Source organism: Neomonachus schauinslandi, chromosome X (assembly GCF_002201575.2).
Source record: "Neomonachus schauinslandi chromosome X, ASM220157v2, whole genome shotgun sequence".
NCBI lineage: Eukaryota > Metazoa > Chordata > Mammalia > Carnivora > Phocidae > Neomonachus > Neomonachus schauinslandi.
Window position 1 is genome coordinate 98292695 of NC_058419.1, and position 21621 is coordinate 98314315.

At 34.4% G+C, this 21621-nt stretch overlaps 1 protein-coding gene across 1 annotated transcript in view; it reads left to right on the top strand.

Moving 5' to 3' along the window:
* Positions 1-21621, top strand: part of DMD (dystrophin) — a 2077064-nt gene that overhangs the window by 160537 nt on the left and 1894906 nt on the right. Inside the window, exon 2 of the mRNA XM_021677947.1 lies at positions 13942-14003. Within this exon, the coding sequence (XP_021533622.1) occupies positions 13942-14003 (62 nt within the window). The remainder of the gene's footprint in view (positions 1-13941; positions 14004-21621) is intronic.

The following is a 21621-nucleotide window of genomic DNA, read 5'->3' on the forward strand; positions in this document are numbered from 1 at the left end:
CTTTCATTAGGAATCTTGAAAGAAGCCATTAGTAACCACTTGTCATCAGCATTAGCAACCTCAAGCTGAATAAAAATTGATCATGGGACTCTGTACCCTCTGCTCTCTGCCACTTGGATCATGTATTAGCATTGGCACCTGATTAACTCTCAAAACTGTCTCCTCCTTTGATTAAGTCCCAAGACTTCTTTTGTATTATCAGTAATGATTTCCTGAAATCTGTCCTAAAAGACAGACCCTAATGCTCTTTCACTGACTGCAAAATTTCCCCTGTTTATGCTGGAAAAATGTTTGGCCTTTACTCTATTTATACTTTTTGGCTTGATCTTTCACAAACACTGGCTTAAGACTTCTATATTTGGTGAAGAGGGAATAAGTGATTACTCTTAAACTTTATTTCTGTTTTAAGTGCTTTCTGTATTTGGAACAAGGTATAAATGAGCATTCTCAGCACTGACTATTGCTGTTACAATAATCCACTGAATTTCCTTAGAACATAGCCTTCCCTTAAATCATCTTCCATGTTGATTTCAGTCTATGCTAATATTGGGCTGTGTATAAGAAAAAAATACTTGCTTTAATGTTTAAATTGTGATAAGGGGAAATACCAATATAGAAAAGATAATGTATTCCAAATGGAATTTTAGAGAGGTTTTAATACTTGATTTAAAACCCATACATCAGCTTATATTAAATTTAAATTTAAACAATTGAATGCAAATCTATTTTAAGTAAAGATGCTATATACAGTCTATTATTGTATTTTATTCTATAGGGTGCATTTACTATTTTCCTGCTACAGTAGTCAGCTTCATTCTAGGATAATGCTCTGTAAAAAAAAAAATCCAAATTTCTGTGACTTATAAGAACAAACCTTTATCTCTTATTCCAGAGTTTCTTTCACTCTCTGTATTGGCTTCAGGTCAGCTCCACATATGTATCTCTCCTTTTGGGAACATAGTCTACTTGAAGCATGGTCTTCTACTGTAAAAGAAAGGAAGAGCCAGAGAAATGAAAAAGCACATCATGATTCTTAAATTCCTTGCTCAGAACTGACACACTATTATGTCTGCTCGTGTTTTATTGGGCAAGGCAAGTCACATGATGAAGTCCACATCGGTGAGGTGAGAAGTATAATCCACGTAGGGTGATCCATGGCAAGCAGGGAGAGGGAAGAGTGAATCATGAGCAAATAATACAATACACCAATTTGCCCTCAAACTTTTGATGCAATTAAATATATAGTTAGTAAAAAATAGTACTTGTCTATATTGACTCTTATTTTGTAATAAGTTCTTGCTTAAGACTACACTTGATACCGGACACCTGGGTGGCTCAGTCGGTTAAGCGTCTGCCTTCGGCTCAGGTCATGATCCCAGTGTCCTGGGATCGAGTCCCGCATCGGGCTCCCTGCTCCGCGGGAAGCCTGCTTCTCCCTCTGCCTCTGCCTCTCTCTCTGTCTCTCATGAATAAATAAATAAAATCTTTAAAAAAAAGAAGACTACACTTGATGCATTACAGGATACCTCATCAAAACAAAACTCAAGAGTTTTTTCTGATGACTATGTCAATTTTACAGTCTGAAAAACTTAGGCTTGGTATTGCCTACAGGATATTTAATGCTGGATGGTACATGATCAAGTCAGGTAACTTAGGACTGGTACCCATATGGATTAGTTTGAATTACTCAGGAAGCTAACTCGAGAAAGTACTGGTACAGGTAGTTCATTTGGAAAATGATCCCTGGTAGCATAAAGGAAGGATGTGGGAAGCAAGCCAGGGAAGGGAGAAAAGACAATAGTGGAACTACTCTGGGCCATTCTGAGTTCAATATCCCCGGTAATCCCTGAGGAGCCTTCGAGAACATGCCCAACAATTGTTCCACTGGGCTTTTTAATCCATTGATTTCTGTCCCCCATTTACTGAGGATTGTACCTCGGGAAATTAAATCTCTGTCACTTCTTGGCTGCACCACAGATGGGCCTTCTACATTCCTCTAGATCTGGAAAAAGTCTTATTGCAAAGAAGCAGAAATGTGGATGCTTTAGGTGGGAAATCTTCAGCATCATAGAATCTGTTCGCAGTTACAGGTAAACTCGGGGTTGGACCAAGGAAGTAAAGCATGAGCCATTAACTATATCTACTATACCATTTTCTTAATCTTTACTCCATAGCGCAAGTGTAGCAAATGTATCTCGTGATTTACATATCTCTTTATAACACACCCAAAAAAGGACTCTGTGTTTGAGCCTTTGTCTGTTTATAAAGCATCTCATTGACATACACATTTGGAAGTGGCTGTTGTGCACTTTGCCTGATTGCTTTCCTTTTTATTTCAAAGAACTATTTTACAGTCCAATAACATAGTTAATATATACCATGGAATAATGCTATTTTTAGTTTTTTAGTAGAGAAAGTTAATATTTTAAAAGCAAAATGGACTGTGTTGAGGTATGGAAACAGGTATCTGGTTAGCACTTATAACAGTATCCAAGTGATTAATTTCACCTCCAAATTACATCAGAGACCTTAGGATCTTATTTTTATTTATTCTGCCATAATTAGTCCAGGGTTATTATGTTTTTACAAAAATAAATTATCTTTTCCTTCAAAAATAAGTAGTGACACACTACTAAAGCATATTTCAAGCCTGCATACTAATTAATAGTAACTTATTTTTACCCATAACAAGTTTACACCCACATAGTCACGTTCAAACAAGATGAGATATTTGAAATCACTTTATAAATTATAATGCCCCACAGAAATACTCATTGTTCTCATTCATTCATTCTTGCAAAGCACAGATTTCATTTTTCTGGATATGAGGAGATATAATTTATACTAATACCATTTCATATTTTTTCTTTAGCTTTCAAATCAAGAGGACTCTATTTGCTGCACATTTATAAATCATATTTTAAAAATCTTACTAATTGTTAATATGACTGCCACCTAGAAATTGTGTCTCTTTGACAAGATAATGCAATTTATACAGCTGGCCCAGAAAGTGGTAGTACATCTAGGAATAAAGGTTTATAGGTTTTCTCTATTTTTTTAAGTTTTTCAGTATTAATATGTATCATAAGTCTCTCACATTTAGCCTTAACATTTCTGTACCAGTGTTCTTATTCCCATGATGCAGATGGACACAATGAGACGCAGAGGGATTAAGTAACTTGCCTAAGGTCATGGAGCTAGTGAGAAGTGGAGCTGGGGTGTGAACCCAGGCTACTTGATGCTGGAAGGGATGTATTTAATCACTGACCTACATTGTGTCTGATACATTTTCTTAGCGTCAGAATGGAATTTGAAGGGAACAAGAATGAACCGTTCATGCCATATACCAAATGGTGCTCAGTTTCCAGGTCATGCTACCGAGTACCTTTTCGTACACTCTTGGGAGTTCTGATTTATCTTCCATTTTCATATGATACTTCTTCCTCGTTCCTCATTGTTATTATGTTCTGTTTCATGGTAACTTCTATAACCATACATAAAAATATTTCTACAATTCTTGCATTGTGTTTTTCATACATATGGTGTTATTGTTTTTATGAGTATGCAATTGTGTGATTATGTAAGGTTCTGGACATTTATGCTAATATAGCATAAATTCTATGATTAAGTGGCAGGGGATGGGAGAGAACTTTTATCCAGTATGAGCTGACACAGTTGTTCAAATTATTTTCTGGGTCCATCACGTCCCTACAATAAAAAGCAGTTGACCTATATGAGAAAGAAGCAACATTTGCAGGGGGATAAAGGATCGAACAGGTCATCCATAGCATTTTACATGGTGTTGAGAGCCACAACATTCATGAAAGGTGAAGTGAAGAGCAATTTCATCATATTCCAGAATGTAATTTACCCAGAAAAGTCAAGGCAGATTTTTTTGCAAGAAATATTCTCTAATCCTATTTTTTTAATTCCATATAGTGATGAAAATAAATACTGGAGTCCCAAGGACAAATTTTGGGAGAAGATACTGAAAAGTGATTTTATACAGAGTGGGTGCTCCATGGATATTTTTGGAAATGAATTGATGATTAAGACCGAAGGTTTATAATTAACAGAGCACTTTAAGCAGTATGGTGAAGTGGAGGGAAAAAACATTGGCCTGGGACTTAGTAGATCTGGGATTTAATTATGGTATTGATTAATCATTTGATTTATTCAACCAACTCTTATTAAGGATCTGTTTCTGCTTGAATACACCATTTTGGGTGCCAGGAGTTACAAAGACATAATAGTCCTCCCATCTAAGTGTGGTCACATACAGGGGTAATGGGTGGGTTCCATTATAGGAGAGAGTAAAATATTTGTATGTATATGTACACACACACACCCGCATAATAATGATGCAGTTTAAAAAATGCTAAAGTGTATGTGTATATCAGAAGAATTGATGAGTTCTGCCACAGACAACAGGTGATTGTGAAAATCCTCACATTTGAACTTGATCCTAAGAGTGAGAGTTTTCTAGACACATTCTTGGGACTGCATGAACAAAGGACTAAAGTAAGAAAGTGTGTGGCTTATTCATGGAGACATTTGGCTTGTGTGGCTGCAGGAGACCTGGTAGGTATGTGGGTAGAGGGGTAAGGAATATGTTTGAGTGCCAGTAGGCATGATGGATATTAAGTTGAGAAAAGTATTTGGGGTCGAATTATAAAAGCCCTTATTTGCCATTCTAAATAAGTTGGCTTTTAACCTCAGGACAAGCATTTCTCAAACTTGAATAATGACTCAAGAGTTACTTATTTGGTTACTAGATGAATGATGAAGCCATTAATTTTCAGGAAGAAAAGGATTATGTGACTTTATTTGGGAAGATGAATGATATTGTTAGGGTACCTACAGGACATCTAAGTAGAGGTATTAACTTGAGTCAGCTCTGTCAGTGTGAAACTCTAGGACATTAATCAAGATGAAAAATGAAGATTTAGGTATCAGTATCATCAGTACCCATATACAGTGGTGGTTGGGGTGGGGTTAGAAGTCACTTTGTTTAGGAAGAATAAATGTAGTAAACCAAGACAAAGACCCTGGGGCAATGCCAGTATTTCCAGGGTGAATGGCAAAGAAGATGATGAGACAGATCAGGAGACAGCCCTTTGTTTGAAAGGAGAACTATTTCCTATTTCAGAAGATTGGAAAGCTTGTGCAGTCTTTCTAGTAGCATCATTCACTACAGGGGCTTCACTTACTACATGCCAGTTGGCTTGTGTCTCCCAAATCTTTATTTTCAGTTCAGATTTATCTCTTGCACTTCAGGCTCTTATATCCCATTGCCTACACTATGTATCTTTCTTTTTGTCTCAAAACACCCAAAAGTCAATATTTCCCAATTCTTCCCATACCCTCATTATATATACAGATACTCTTCTTCCTGGGACCTCAAAACTCCAATTTGAGTAGTATCATTAGCTGTACCTCTCCCAAATCCCCTACCTCCGCATATAATTAATAACCAGTTCTTATCAGTAATACCTATTAAAGGTAATTGCCTGCATTTACCTTTCTCCAGTCCCACTGCAATTCACCAATACAGGCCATGGATTACAATTATATTTATGTAATACATAATTATATAAAATTCTTTGGGGGCGCCTTGGCTAGCTCAGTCAGTGCAACTCTTGATCTCAGGGTTGTGAGTTCAAGCCCCACATTGGGTATAGAGATTCCTTAAAAATAAAATCATTTTAAAAATAAAGTAAATAAAAAAAACCACACAAACCAGTATTGCCGTTTCCCTACTTAAAATTCTGCTTTGGTTTCTAACTGCCTTCTGGCTAAAGTTTAAGTCTCTTCCTAATTTGGCTAATGATTATTTCTCTTTTTTCTAAAGTCATCTCAGCCACTTTGGTCTTTCCCCTCCTCTTCTCTTGTTCCTTGAACAGACATACTCCTCTCATATCCTGGTAGTTGAACCTGCTTTTTTTATTGCCTAAGGTTCCTTTTCACCTTGTCTACTTCTATATTCTTAATTAACATTCAGAACTCAGCTGAGATCTATCACTTTATCAAGGAAGCACTGGCTTTTTCAAGTTAGGTTCCTTTCTATATGCTTTTGACAAAACCCTGTATTTTCTTTATCAAAGAACTTACCAATGTATCCACTGTATGTTTGTTTTGTGTGTGTCTGTTTCTCTCACTATGCTGTAAAGGCAAAAGGGTAGGAACTTTATCTTTTACACAGATGTATTCCTACCCCCTTGTTGGTATCAGTATATATTTGTCACTGGAATTAATAGCCTTCAAAAGGAAATGTTATGTATTAGTTTCCCATTGATGCTATAAAAATTACCACAAATTTAGCAACTTAAAACAACTCCTATTATCTAACAGTTCTTCAGGTATCAAGTCTGAAATTGACTTCACTGGGCTAAAGTTAAGGGCCATCAGAGCTGTGTGTCTTCTGGAGACTGCAGGGAAGAATCTATTTCCTATCTTTTCCATTTTGGAGGCTGCCCACTTTCTTGGGCTCATGGCCCTCTTCTTCCATCTTCAAAACCAGGAACACTGGGCCAAGTCCTTGTCATGCTGCTCTCTCTCAGGTTGTCCCTCTTATTCTGCCCTCTCCCCATTTGAAGGGCACACTGTGATTACATTGGTCCAAGCCGGATTACCTGAGATAGTCACCCTATCATAAATTACCTCATTACTAAATCTAATTCCATCTGCAACCTTAATTCTCTTTGCCATAACAAAGAGTTTTAAAATACTTATTGTAAAACAAATGAGTTTTAACAAAACTTATTCAGAAATTCTGGAGATTGGAACATGAACCTTTTTGGAGGACCATTTTTCTCTCTACCACAGGTTAATGGAATTAATATCTGCAAAGAACAAAAGTAAAAAGAAGTCTGAAAAGTAAATCTGGTCTTCATTAACTTAAAACACTTTTACTGAGCACTACTGTGTAACATATTTTATGCTAAGTGCTGGGGATACAGTTAGAATCTAGACAGTCACTGGGAAATTAGAAAGGATATAGGTGATAATATTAACAACTTTTGTAGGGCGATGAGCAGGGAAAATTGCATTACATTGATTGTAGAGTGAGCCGGAAATAAGGAAACCTCTTTGACACTAACTGTTTTTCTCTTCTTTGTGCAGTAATTTAATTATTTTAGACCTCCTCATTATGAAATGACCACGAATGTCACCTTCGGCCTTCACATTCTGTAATCCTATGATCAAAAGCTATTACTCGGTTTTAATGGAAAGCATTTTTCATGCCATTCTCCATTCTACTGTCCTCCACTTTGCATCGTCATTTTGAAACGCTAATAACATGATAAATCCATTTTCTAACTATGTCCTGAGTTTGGGGCCTTCCTTCATAATGTTCCACAGTATCACATAACCTTACCTAATGTTTACCATGAATCTTCCACATTTCTCATTTCCCTTTTTCTCATTTTTGGTGGAAGCAGAGAATAGAGACCCTGTTATCTCTTCTATATTACTGAATAGTCCTCTCTTTAAAGTGAAATAAACTCATATCCCTTTGTATTTCTTCACTATATGTATTTCTAAACCGTTACCAACTCTAATATTCCCTTCTAGTTCTAAACTTGTATTTTCTGCGTCACTTAAGTGATGAGGATTTTCAGTTAACATACTAACTAGCACCCAAAGAAATGTCATTTTTTAAAATGTCTTTCTGGCACAGATTATGATTAACTGCCCTGTGTAATGAGGATAATTCGTGATGTTTACATAACTGGGTTGTTTGTTTGTTTGTTTTGGTTTTTCAATGCTTCCACTCACATTGTCATATAGAGGGTCATATCTTGGAGACTCTCCATGATCTCACTCCCAACTTCCTTATAATTTCGTCCCATGCTACTCCCTCCTTCATACTTTAGAGTGCAGCAAAACTGAATTAAATACGATGAAGAGCATGCCTTTTTTCCTTTGGTATAATTGGCATACACTGTTACATTAGTTTCAGGTGTACAGCCTAGTGGTTTGACAAGTTGATACATTATGCTGTGTTGACCACAAGTGCAGCTACCATCTGCCCCATCATATTGCTATGACAATATCATTGACTGTATTCTTTATGCTCTGCTTTTTATTCCTGTGACTTACTCATTCCGTAACTGGAGGCCTGTATCTCTTGCTCCCCTTTACCATTTTGCCCAGCCTCCTCCCCTCTGGGAACCATCAGTTTGTTCTCTGTATTTATAGTTTTGATTCTGCTTTTTGTTTGTTTATTCATTTTTTTAGATGACATTTATGAGTGGAATCATACAATGTTACTGTATTCCTTATGCCTTGCGATCTCCTCCTAAAGATTCATCTTTCCCTTTGCATCTTTTTTCTTTCCATTTTTTTTGGCTTCACCTACTAGACTCAACTTAGCCATCCCCTTCTAGAAAATGTCTTCCCTGACATCCATATGGCTACATATCCCTTTCTCTGTGCTCCTGTAATATCCTTTGAATATATGTATCCTTGCTTATATAAAATGTTTAATATTTATCTATCATATGTCTGTATTCTACAAGGGTGTAAACTGTGGTAAAAACTGAGTTCTGTTTACCTTCTCAGTAACCTTTATAATGACCAACAGATACTGAGCATTCTGTAAATAATTATTTTTTTGTAAATAATTAGTCTATAAATTACTACGTAAACAAATGATTTCATTGCATCTTAAAACCGGCTCCATGAGTTAAAAGGCAGTTAATATCTTTATTTCACAGATAAAGAGGCTGAGTTCTGGTAGTTCTAAGGCCACCATTCTAAGTCCTGCACTGGGACTGGAAGCCGGTTCCCCTGATTTAATGTTCTCTCAGTTTGCCAACATCATTTTTGTGCAGTAACTCACTCTTGTGAATCATGAATATTGCAATTTAATTATCCTACATTTATCAGGGACCCAGGAATATAAAAGTTAATAACAGGGCAAAAGGTCATTGCACTAATCGTAGAAAATATGAAGGTCCAGATTTATTGGATAAAAAATGACTTTATTAGAAAGGGTTAATTAGTTCTGAGATGAAATACAGTTTTTATGTCATGGTAGAAAGCTAATTTTATGAGTTTTCCCCATAGAGAGAATAAAATAAAATGTTGGTCACTTTTTGCAATTTATGAAGTAGTAGCTCTTCACTCCTTGACATCTCCAGGGAACAGTTTTCAAGTAAATTTTTCTAACAGAGATTTTGTTCTTTACCTCTCACATTAATATACTCAGGCATATTTTTATTAGTAAAAGAAAATCAGTTATAAACAAACCCTAGAGAAAACAAAATAGAATATGTGCTTTTTGAAATGACTAGACAGGAATATATAGATAATCATTTCCTAGTAAAACAGATTTCACTTTATTCTTTTCTCATTCTCTTTGTTGTTGGTTTCACATTCATATCTCTCACTATAGACTGTGTCTATAATTACATATATTTTATTAAAGTATTGAAATAATCCTATAAGCTCTATGACAATTTATCATATATGTATGTTTATGTGTATCAACTTTAGATTAACTATGGATATGTATGTGATTGTGTTTAAAAGGATCAACTTTTAGGGGCACCTAGGTGACTCAGTCATTTGAGTGTCTGACTCTTGGTTTCAACTCAGGTCATGATCTCTGGGTCCTGGGATCAAGCCCCCTGTCAAGCTCCTCGCTCAGCAGGGAGTCTGCTTTTCTCTCTCTCTCTTTCTGCCCTGTCCGCCTTCATGCTCTCTCTTTCTCTCTCTCAAATAAATAGATAAATCTTTAAAAATAAATAAATAAAGGCGTCAACTTTTAAGTTATATGAGAAATAATGGAAATAGATAGATCTAAATATATAAAAGTATATGGGGTGCCAGGGTGGCTCATTCTGTTAGGCGTCTGCCTTCGGCTCGGGTCATGATCTCAGGGTCATGGGATCGAGCCCCACTTTGGGCTCCCTGCTCAGTGGGGAGCCTGCTTCTCCCTCTCCCACTCCCCCTGCTTGTGCTCTCTCTCTCTCTGTCAAATAAATAAAATCTTTTAAAAAAATAAATACGTAAAAATTTAGCATAATAAAAATGAAATGAAAATTAAAAGAAATATGACCACTTGGGAATATATATTCATTCACTGACTAAGAACAAGTAGCTTAATTTATAATTCTGATTTTTAACTTGGGATTTCATAGTAATAGAACCTTCTGCAGAGAAGTCAGTGAACCCCATGAAACTGTGTGTAAATATGTCCACATAGGCATTTTTTATATATAGAGAGATCATTATTTTTATCAGATAATCAAATGGAGTCCACAACTTGAAATATTTAAGAACTGATTTATAATCTCATTCCAATTAATTGTAAAATATCAAGCGCTCAATAGATACATGAGCAGAGGATATAAACAAGTATTTTGACAAAAGTAGAAACATGCAGAATAAATTTTGAAAACATGTCCTACTTCATTAGTAATCAAACAGATTCAAATTAAGATGAGCATCAACTATCTCCTTATATCTAATAAAGCAGCAATCACTTTAAAAATGAAAGCAACAAAACTCCTATCAGCAGCATAACCTTATTCTTTCTAGTACCACTAAAAATTGGTATGGCCATTGGGAAAGCAATATGACAACATTTAGTAAAAGCCATAAAAGTTGTTGTTTTTTTTTTTTTAATGCTGACCCAGTAATTTATTCTGGGACAATTATACACCAGAAACTGAAAGAGAGTGCATGAAGATGTTCATTACAGTGGAATCTCTCATAGCAAACGAAAAGAAATGGTAGCCCATATGATATTTATGATAAAATAAGCTTTAAAAGGCAGAATATTATTGTGGCTATGTAAAATACATGTTTATGGGGATTGTAATGAGTAGACACACAACTTTGGGGTGATTTTTAAAATATTAATTAATTTTAAAATTAATATTTCTCTTAATGAATTTAATTATTTAAAAAAATTTCCATAAGGTTAATCTATGGCAAAATTGAGCACTAAATATCAACTAGTAAATATAAGAATATTATTATTTAAAATATTAACAAATGAATTATCTAACATCTTAAGGATGGTTCAGTTTTCCAATCTGGATAAATCTGGATAAATCCATGTAGACATTCAGGCTGTAGACTATAAAATTCCAGGATGTCATTCACATTGATTACAGCATACATGGAATTCCTTGGGTTTAAAATAGAGGCTCTAAAATCATGGTTATTTTGTATTTGTGTTAATACATTCAACTTTTATGACTTTAATTATTTTATGCCATTCCATATTATCTATGCAAATATAATGTGAACTGGTTAACATGAAAAGCCATGGATTTTGATTCAAATAATCTATATCAGGTTCATCTGTGTCACTTACTAGCCTTATTCCTTCTGAGCTTGTATTTTTTTAATGGATAAAATGGCAAACTACCTATGGATTGAGATGACATGTGAAACAGCTCTAAACAATAAGACACTAATAAATGATATACATTTTATAATGATAATAAAGCCAGTTATATTAATATTTATCATGTTCAAGAAAACAAATGTTATATAGCAAAATAATACATAAGTAGGTAATTCATTAAAGGTGTATTTTTATTGTATTAAAAGCAAAAGAGGGGCGCCTGGGTGGCTCAGTCGTTAAGCGGCTGCCTTCGGCTCAGGTCATGATCCCAGGGTCCTGGGATCGAGCTCCGCATCGGGCTCCCTGCTCGGCGGGAAGCCTGCTTCTCCCTCTCCCACTCCCTCTGCTTGTGTTCCCTCTCTCGCTGTGTCTCTCTGTCAAATAAATAAAAATCTTAAATAAAAAAAAAAAGCGAAAGAAATAAAAAAGACCTAGTGAGATATTTATATGACAAAATTCGCCTTCAGTATTATTGACACAATAGATACATACTATTTTGCACATAATGTCAAGGTTTCCCTCCTGCCTTCAAGGTCTTTGTATATATAATTGAAACCAATAAAAATATTGCTTTACTACCTACTTTTACGTGAAACACATCTCTTCAAATGTCTTCCTATTCGACTTTTAGTGAAGATGGTTGGGCATGTTTTACAACCTTTAAATGTGTGCTTTCAAATGACTCATTTACACTCCCATGTCTGATAGGATTTGCATGCACATGTAGGAAAAAAATAAGTTGAGTTGCAAATAATATCATTAACATAGGAAAATGTGTATCTATCATTGAGAAATTAATGTACTGGCAAGTCTCCCTGCAGCAAGTCCATGAAAATGGTTAAAAGTTGACCTTTTGAGGGGTGCCTGGGTGGCTCACTTGGTTAAGCCTCTGCCTTCGGCTCAGGTAGTGATCCCAGGCTCCTGGGATCGAGTCCCACATTGGGCTCCTCTTCTTCTGCCTGCCATTCGCCCTGCTTGTGCTCTCTCTCTCTCTCTGTCAAATAAATAAATAAATAAAATCTTTTAAAAAATTTTTTTTAAAAAGTTGACCATTTGAAATGTTCTGTTTATTTATTTTATTATTATCAAAAGGGTAGTATTGAATTTAGGGAAGTATATTAACAAAAGGCTAGACGTGTTTCAGAAGCTATTACTATCTATTTTTATTGATTCACACTGTCAACAAAGAAAAAACTTCCATATGGTAGCTATGATTTATCCTGTACTGTATGGGTAATGCTGATATTTGGCCACATGCAGTATAGTTTGTGGGACTCACACAATTAAATAAGAAGAAAGTATATTGTGATGCTAAGTAAAATTTTCTCTTCTAGAACAGTTTTAGGTTTATTATTTATCTGCTGTTATTTCATATCACTTAAGAGTATCTACTTATAGATTAATAATGTCCTTTAACGATAAACAGATTTTCTTAGTACGTGGATACATTTGTCATGGGAAAATGATTCTTTACTATGGATCATCTGTTTTCAGGAAAAGCAGTTGAGATTTACTGCTGAAAAAGAATCCGAGAGCAAATGAGGTTATTTTGTCAGGACATTTCAATAAGGGTTCTTTTGACTCAGTGTAAATAAAATATAAAACCTCTCCATTTTAAGTCTCTCTCAGATGCACTCATTTATTGAACATTAATTAATATGATTGCATTTACAGTAATTTAAAGGTAGGCTTTGGCTTTAAAGAAGGATTTCCATTAATCAAGATTGATTATTTTTCTGCCCATTTAACTCCATGCTCATTTCCAACTTGAAAAAAAAAGAGATAATTTTTAGAAGCATGAATTCTGTGAAGCTGTTTCTTAATAATTTTCCACCATAATCTCTTGGTGTAAGAAGTCCTTGGAGATTTTTCTTTTGAGTGTTTATATGTAATCCATGAGTAATCCATGAAGGGTGTCATTTGCATTTTGATTTGAAATTTCCTGACTTTTGGATGAAAAGAATTACTAAAAATTTTGGAGTTGTAAGATCCCCCCTCCTCTAAAGCATTTGCATGTTTATCAAATATTTGCTGAACTCTTAGTTTGTGCAGACAATGCTAGGTTTTGGGATGCAAAACCATACTCCTGATCATCAGGAAACCTCTCCTATAATGGGAGGAGGTTATGCTGGGGGCCCATGTTAGAGTATGGAGGTATTGCAAAAGAGGGGAAAATCATTTTTACATGGACTGGGAAGGGTGTAAGAGGAAAAGCTCAGGAATACTTTTTCAGAAGAAAAAACAGATAATAGGCTCTTCTGATTATGCTAGAGTATCTGTTCACCATAGGAGGATAAGTAATATTTCCTTTATTCAGATGAAACTACTCTTCTGTAATGGCTTTATAGAATATTTGAATGAGCATAGATTTGACTGTATCAATTATTTTAGACATCTCATTTTTAGTTTAGATGCCCAATACCAATATCACTTATGTTTAATTTCATTATCAATTAATTTAATACCAAATATAAAATAACATTGATATGTAATAATTGAGAGTTATTTTGGTTGTAAAATATGATATTCAGAATTCTTTCTTAACTCTTGAATCTTTTTTAAATTTTACGTTATAGATGAAAGAGAAGATGTTCAAAAGAAAACATTCACAAAATGGATAAATGCACAGTTTTCTAAGGTAAGAATATTTTGATACTTCTCTTTAAGATATAAGGTAAGTGACTGATTTTCAAAATGAACTATGTACCTGTGTAAATTTAAATGTCCATATTGTTTTTTATCGTAGTGTCATTGTTTTAGCTGTGCAAATTTGGGAACATTATGTTGACTTTTAATTAAGGAAGAAGCTGTAGAATATATGTAAAGAGAAATTATTTAATTAGACAAAATGCATCTTTGAATCTTAATGATAATATGAGTTTCTTCAATTACATCAGTCATCCAAGGATTATAGCCACAATCTTCCACCAAGTAGCTAGTATATGTCACACATTAGCAGAAGATATGAGGAATTTTTACTGTCTGAAAGTGATAATATTTTTGTCCTTCTCAGTCTTTTACTGTCTGAAAGTGACAATATTTTTGTCCTTCTCAGTCTTTCCTAGTTCAGAAAAAACTGATATAGCTGCCTTGGGTCTATTTGGCCCCTATCACTTAGGGCATGTGTCAAATAATTTAAGATAAGAAGGTTATCCTCTTTTTCTGCAGGCATCAACCCATACTATTAATAATATTTATTTATTTTACACATGCAACTTAATTTATTATCCATAGACAGCACAACTCTGGATAATTATATGTGAACACAGAGTAAAATATTCTTACCTTGAAAACTAGCATTAAGAGTACCATGTAAGGAGGTTTATATACATTTTGAGGTTAGAAAGACTTGGATTTGCATTTAATTAACTCTGAATTTGGGCAAATCAAATGCTTTGTGAATCATTTTTATACAATCATGTATATGTGTACACATATATATTGAGTGTCTGCCTAAAGAATCAACTCCCGATAATGGAGATATAAAGCTGATAAAATATGGTCCCTATATTCAAGCTTTAAGAGAGGCAAAAATGGCTGATAATGGTTATTTCATGTGATTGTGAGGATTAACAGGGTCAAGATATGTGAAAATTCCTACCACAGTGCCTGACAGTCTTAATAGATGTGGATCACTCTCTCCATGGGTCTGTCTTATTTTATAAAAGTTTTGGTAATGAATCCAAAACAATCCACTGGGAGATGCAGTATAAAAAGTGCTCCCATTACTATTACAAAAGGTTTTCAAGTATCATCCATTGTTTGTGGTATTTGATAGCAGAATTTTGCCAGGTAGTCTTTAACATATTAGCAAGAAGTTATGTTACTGAATTTTAACTAAGCAAATTTCATTTATATTTACTTACTGAATTAACAATTAATAAATTGCTATTACAGAACTTTATTTTTTTATCATGTTCAGTTAGCCATTACAGAACTTTAAACAATAACCATAAAAAAGGAACACGTATTTTAAAAATCTCAACTTTTTTTGAATGAAGTGAGTAGAAATAATTTAAAAAATTGTAACACTAATGAAGGAGAAGAAATGAAAACTAAACTCATAAATATGTACAATAGGAATTCCTAATTCCCAGAATATTTACTAGATGGATGTATATGTTTTAACTGCTGTATCTATTGGTCTCATTAAAATCTTCTTAATTTTGGAAGTTCGAAACAGGCAATAGATACAAGCTTTCAAACAAATATACAGACAAATCAGAATCATAAAGAGAATTTTTTGAAATAATAAATGTGACATAATACTCTGAATCTTTGAATTAAACCAATGAGTTGTTTTAATAAGGTGTGTAGATATAACTGAGACAAATACTGCAAATTCTTATTCCCACAGATCTAAATAGGTCATTACTCTCTATACATTGACATTTCAAGTATCATTTACCACAACTCACATGCTAATATATAAACCATAGTTTGATATGCTGTCTTCTTTGAATACATTGTTGGCACTGCCTTAGAGCAATTTTTCCCTACCCTTATGAGTGCCCATATTTTAAAGGCTGAGAAATAATTACATGCATGAGTGCATTGACTGTTTTTTCGTAAGTATCCCCACCTTCAAATCCAACTTCTACTTATTTCATTTATTTTATAAATGTTCTTCCTCAGCCTATTAAAATTGGATCAGGAGAGCCACCAAAGCTTCATATTTGGGCATATAGTAGGTGTCAGGAATAGAAATAAATGTTTATAAAGACAGAGGAAAAAGTATTTAGAGATAAAATTTATATATGTGTGTGTTGATTTTTCATTTAGAAAACCTGAAAATATATTTTCCATGTTATCTGATTTTTTTCTTGTCAAGACTTCAAGTGATGACTAAATTTTTGTATATACTTTTGAGAATTAAGAAAAAGCTAATTGATTCAGTTTAAGCCCATTGATGATACCAAAAGATAAACATAGCTGAGATATGTCACTTTGAACATGTTTATTGTGTTATAACATGGCATTCAGCAGAATTCCAGGCCTGTAGGAGACACAAGATTAGTTTAAGTTGAATCTTCAGATCTCATGGAACCTACACGTTTGGGAGATACTGGATAATTGCTAAATGGAGTAGCAGAGGGGGCAGTACTCCGGGCTAGAGTGAATCTGAAAACTTGGGTGAAGAAAGCTGTACTGCCCAAGAGACTCTAAAGGAAAGATCATCAAAGAGCAAAACACTCTTCACTGAGATAATTGGAAACCACTGAAGGCAGGAATATATGTTCTCTTTGTAACCCCAGTGATCAGTACCAGTGCACTAACTAAATATACTAAATGCATTTTGGACAATAGTACAGAAATTAAGTATATGCTAAGTTTAAGGAAAGAGGAATAATTTTGAATGAAAAAGAATGTGTTGAAGAAGACTTTAAAAAAAGAAAAAGCAATGAAAAACTATCATCTGTGTGGTAAATTAGTCAAAGAGAAACACACACAAACGATAATAAAAATGAATAGGATGACTTAAAATGTTTAACAGTGAGGCTCACACACATTCATTTATATAATATTTGTAAAATAAAAAGAGACTGCAAAGTAGTTCCCTGGTTGTTTTTTTTTTTTTAATTTTTATTTATTTATTTGAGAGAGAGAGAATGAGAGACAGAGCACATGCGAGGGGGGAGGGTCAGAGGGAGAAGCAGACTCCCTGCTGAGCAGGGAGCCCGATGCGGGGCTCGATCCTGGGACTCCAGGATCGTGACCTGAGCCGAAGGCAGTGGTTTAACCAGCTGAGCCACCCAGGCGCCCCTAGTTCCCTGTTTTGATGTAAAGTTACATAAGGGATATTTAGGGGGGGAAATATGATTAAATAAAGCCTTATTGTGGCTTTATTTGGCTTATGAAGCCAAATGTATCTTTGTAGTAAATCCAACTGATTTTTCCACTTTCCTAGTACCATTTTAAAATAGACCCTATCTCTTCTTCAAAATAAGTCTTCTACTAACCTTCAATTCCAAAAATTCTTACTAGAATATGATTTATCACATCTATTCTATAAAGATAAACAAACATTTTTTATCTCCACATAAACACAAAGCCATTGCTATGTAAGATTAATTCAAGGTAAGTATTCTTTTCATGTAATTTGTAGATATTTGGTGAAAAATTTTTGTAGTAAAAAATGTTTACTGTTTATGACAAATATAATTTACATAAGAAGAACACAAACTTATTTAAGGAAAGTACACTTGAAATTATGACCAAAAATAATTTTGTCATAAAACTTGCTTGATGTTTGTGTTAGAGAAAAAGCAATCTGTGGGGGAAAATATTTACTACTAGATCAACTGAAAGATTTAAAGCATCTCCCAATGAGTTATATGATTGTTTTGATCCTACATTGGATTTAGTGATTATCTTTATCTTTATACTCTAGCTACACTTTTCTGTATGATTCTTCCAAAAGTAGTAGACAGCTTGGGTATTTTATTTAAATGAAGTAGAAATGTGTAATTAATTTTGTCTATGAACTTCACAATGGCCTATGATATGATAACACATTTATGTCTTCATTGCCACAACATACGTACCTATACCTAAAAAGCCAGATTTTACCCTCTTGGGATAATGATAACACAAGATAGAATTAACTGGTGTAACATACTTTTCCCAAGAATTTATCATTATTTATATCCTAGCCAGCATGATAAGCATGATGTCATGCAAATTAACACCAAAACCGTGAGTCAGTAAACCAGGCTTCTTTACACAGTTCTCTATCATGAAGCCTTAGAGGAAATCATTATATCCACACTTGAATTCATTTTGGAAAGAAAGGTAAACATAAAATAAAAAATTCTTTTTGTTTTCCTTGTATGTCCATGTCTACTTTATAAGAAAACATATTAAAAGAGCTTTATAAATATTAAAACATAAACATAAAATATTGCCATTTTTGTTACTGGGTAGTATATTTGCTGAATTGAAGGAATTGTATATTTATGAAATTTTCTTGGATGCCAGCTCACTTCTTTCTTGAACATGGTTTTGGCTACTTTCTTTGGATGGAACAGGGAGGATAGAACATTTATTTATGTTTTATTATCCTGCTACACTCTCTATGCCAATCCATGCTCCCACACACACATACACACAAACAGACATGGACACACACTCAGTTTAAAATGAATCAAACAGTTTCATTATGCAAAAGGAAGATAATGAGACTTAGAAGGAAAACATTGTTTCAGTGATAGAGGTAATAGTATGTATACATTTCCTCTGTATCAGTTTGAAACTTACACATAACTAACAAATTTATATAGGACTTCTACTCAAAGGGCTTGATTTAACAGAGGTGATAGATTAGAACTATTGTGTCATGGGAGGGTCATCGTATATATAAAATCACCATTATGCCCCTGGCTTCCTGTTTCTCCCTACTATTTGATACCAGAAAGAATTAGATTACTATAGAAGATGAAGGGGAGTGCACTATATCTCTGGATCATGATAAGCAGCTATTGGGGAGAAAATTTTTCTTTGACCTTCTGTGTTCTTCTGGCTGGTCTAAGAATTAAATTGATATGAGACAGATTAACAGGAGGAAAAAAAAGGTAAATTACATGCACAGGGAAGACCAATGATAAAACTGAGATCCAAAGAAATGACCAAGGCCTGCAGCTTTTATACATTTTAGACAAAGGAACTGACAGGATAATGAAAACCTATGTTTGGGAGCTTCAATTGGTAAGGAATTCTACAGAATTGGGGTTGAGGTGGTAAATTAGTAAAAGTAACAAGGTTTGTTTATATAGCCTCTTGTTTATATAGCTTTTTTTAATTTAATTTTATTATGTTACGTTAGTCACCATACATTACATCATTAGTTTTTTTTTTTAGGTTTTTAAAAATTTTTTATTGTTATGTTAATCACCGTACATTACATCATTAGTTTTTTTATTCTTATGTTAATCCCCATACATTACATCATTAGTTTTAGATGAAGTGTTCCATGATTCATTGTTTGCAAATAACACCCAGTGCTCCATTTAATATGTGCCCTCCTTAATACCCATCACCAGGCTAACCCATCCCCCCACCCCCCCTCCCCTCTAGAGCCCTCGTTTTGTTTCTCAGAGTCCACAGTCTCTCATGGTTCGTCTCCCCCTCTGATTCCCCCCCCATTTTTCCCTTCCTACTATCTTCTTTTTTTTTTTTAGACATAGAATGTATTATTTGTTTCAGAGGTACAGGTCCGTGATTCATCAGTCTTAACAATTCACAGTGCTCACCATAGCACATACCTTCCCCAATGTCTATCACCCAGCCACCCCATGCTTCCCACCCTCCACCACTCCAGCAACCCTCAGTTTGTTTCCTGAGATTAAGAATTCCTCATATCAGTGAGATCATATGATACTTGTCTTGCTCTGATTGACTTATTTCACTTGGCATAATACCCTCTAGTTCCATCCACGTCGTTGCAAATGGCAAGATTTCATGTTTTTTTGATGGCTGCATAATATTCCATTGTATATATATACCACATCTTCTTTATCCATTCATCTGTTGATGGAAATCTTGGCTCTTTCCAAAGTTTGGCTATCTTTAGCCCTGAATTCCCTGTCTCTGATGTTAAGAACATCTCTTTACCTCTTGGTACAGGGAAGATAACTTTTACATGAGAGATTTATTTCCTGCTTTTAGGGGACAAAGGAAGGTCAGAGTGTTCTTGCTCTCATTCTTTCTTAAGCAGCTTTAATTCAAAATAACTATATGCCACCATGGTATATCTTAGGGAAACCTTCCCTGAGCCCCAACACAGCCCATACAAGGCTTTGGTAACAGTTGAATTATTGGGTACAGTTGTTTTGGTGAGATGAATATTGGTACAGAAAACTACAGACATCCTCATTTCAGAAATTGTGAAGATTAGGAACTTTTTTCTTCCTATATATTCTCATATTAATTACCCTTGGGTTTTTTTTTAATTTTTATTTTTAAAAGATTTTATTTATTTAATTGACAGAGAGAGAGAGACAGTGAGAGAGGGAACACAAGCAGGGGGAGTGGGAGAGGGAGAAGCAGGCTTCCCGCCGAGCAGGGAGCCTGATGTGGGGCTTGGTCCCAGGACCCTGGGATCATGACCTGAGCTGAAGGCAGTCTCTTAACCAACTGAGCCACCCAGGCACCCCTTACCCTTGGATTATATTTTATGTTTAGTTGCTCTAGTGACTTCATGAGATAGTATTCAAGATGAGCTAAATGTGAGTGTAGGTAGCTTGCTCATGGTAAATGGAAGAGATGAAGGTGAAACCCAAGAAATTAGACTCTGAAACCCATGAGATTTCCATATCCGTTACTATTGTGACAACTACTCCATCTACAAAGTGCTGCATTTTTCTCAGGATTCATCCCAAAATTGATAAGTTTTGTGAGAAATGTTGAGGGGGTTTGAGGACATTGAAAACTTGAGAATGGTGCAAGTGTTTAATGCTTGCAATACCAACAGATGCTTTATAATCTACCTTAGATGTTTGGTAACCCCAAAATTCAACCATTGTTGAGAAAGGTTTTTAATTGATTGTTTCCAAATGATTTCCAATAAATTAAACGTTAATACATGCACTTGCTGAGTTTTGGTGAGTGACATAATCTAGTTATCAATATAATTATCTAAATTGTGAGTATTTTTATTTATTATTATTAATTTTTATTTCTACAAATCACAAATTATTGTGTGTAAGAGAGAATTTAAATATTTATTTAAATAATTTTGTAAGAAATATGAACTACTGCCCTACTGGCATTGTGGACTCCCTAACATCTATGCTAGATGTTAAGATGACTTCTAGAGTGATGTGTCTGTGTTTGTAATTTAGATAATTATGCTAATGGTCTAATCCACTGAGAACCATTCTGTTGAATGTTTTCTTGAATCTAATCTTTGCAAAGTACCCAAGTAACAAAGAATATCATTCAGTTAGTGAAAGGAAAATTGAATTGTGATAGGTCTCACTATTTTTAATGAAAGACAAATAATTTATTGTTTATTTTGCAGATCTTTCTTAGAAATATGTACTTGGTTAACCCACTGTTACTGAGCTCTTAATAACTAGGTAGTTTTAGAAGGTATACATGTTTTGCTCTTTAAGTTATTGTGTTCTGAAATATCTTATGAGAAAATTGGAATTGTTGATTGCTCTACCTATATAGTATAGAATGGTCTCAGTGGCAAGCATATTTAGCTGGAAAATGTAAATATTTACCAATTAGCATGATTGTTCCTAGGGAAAAAA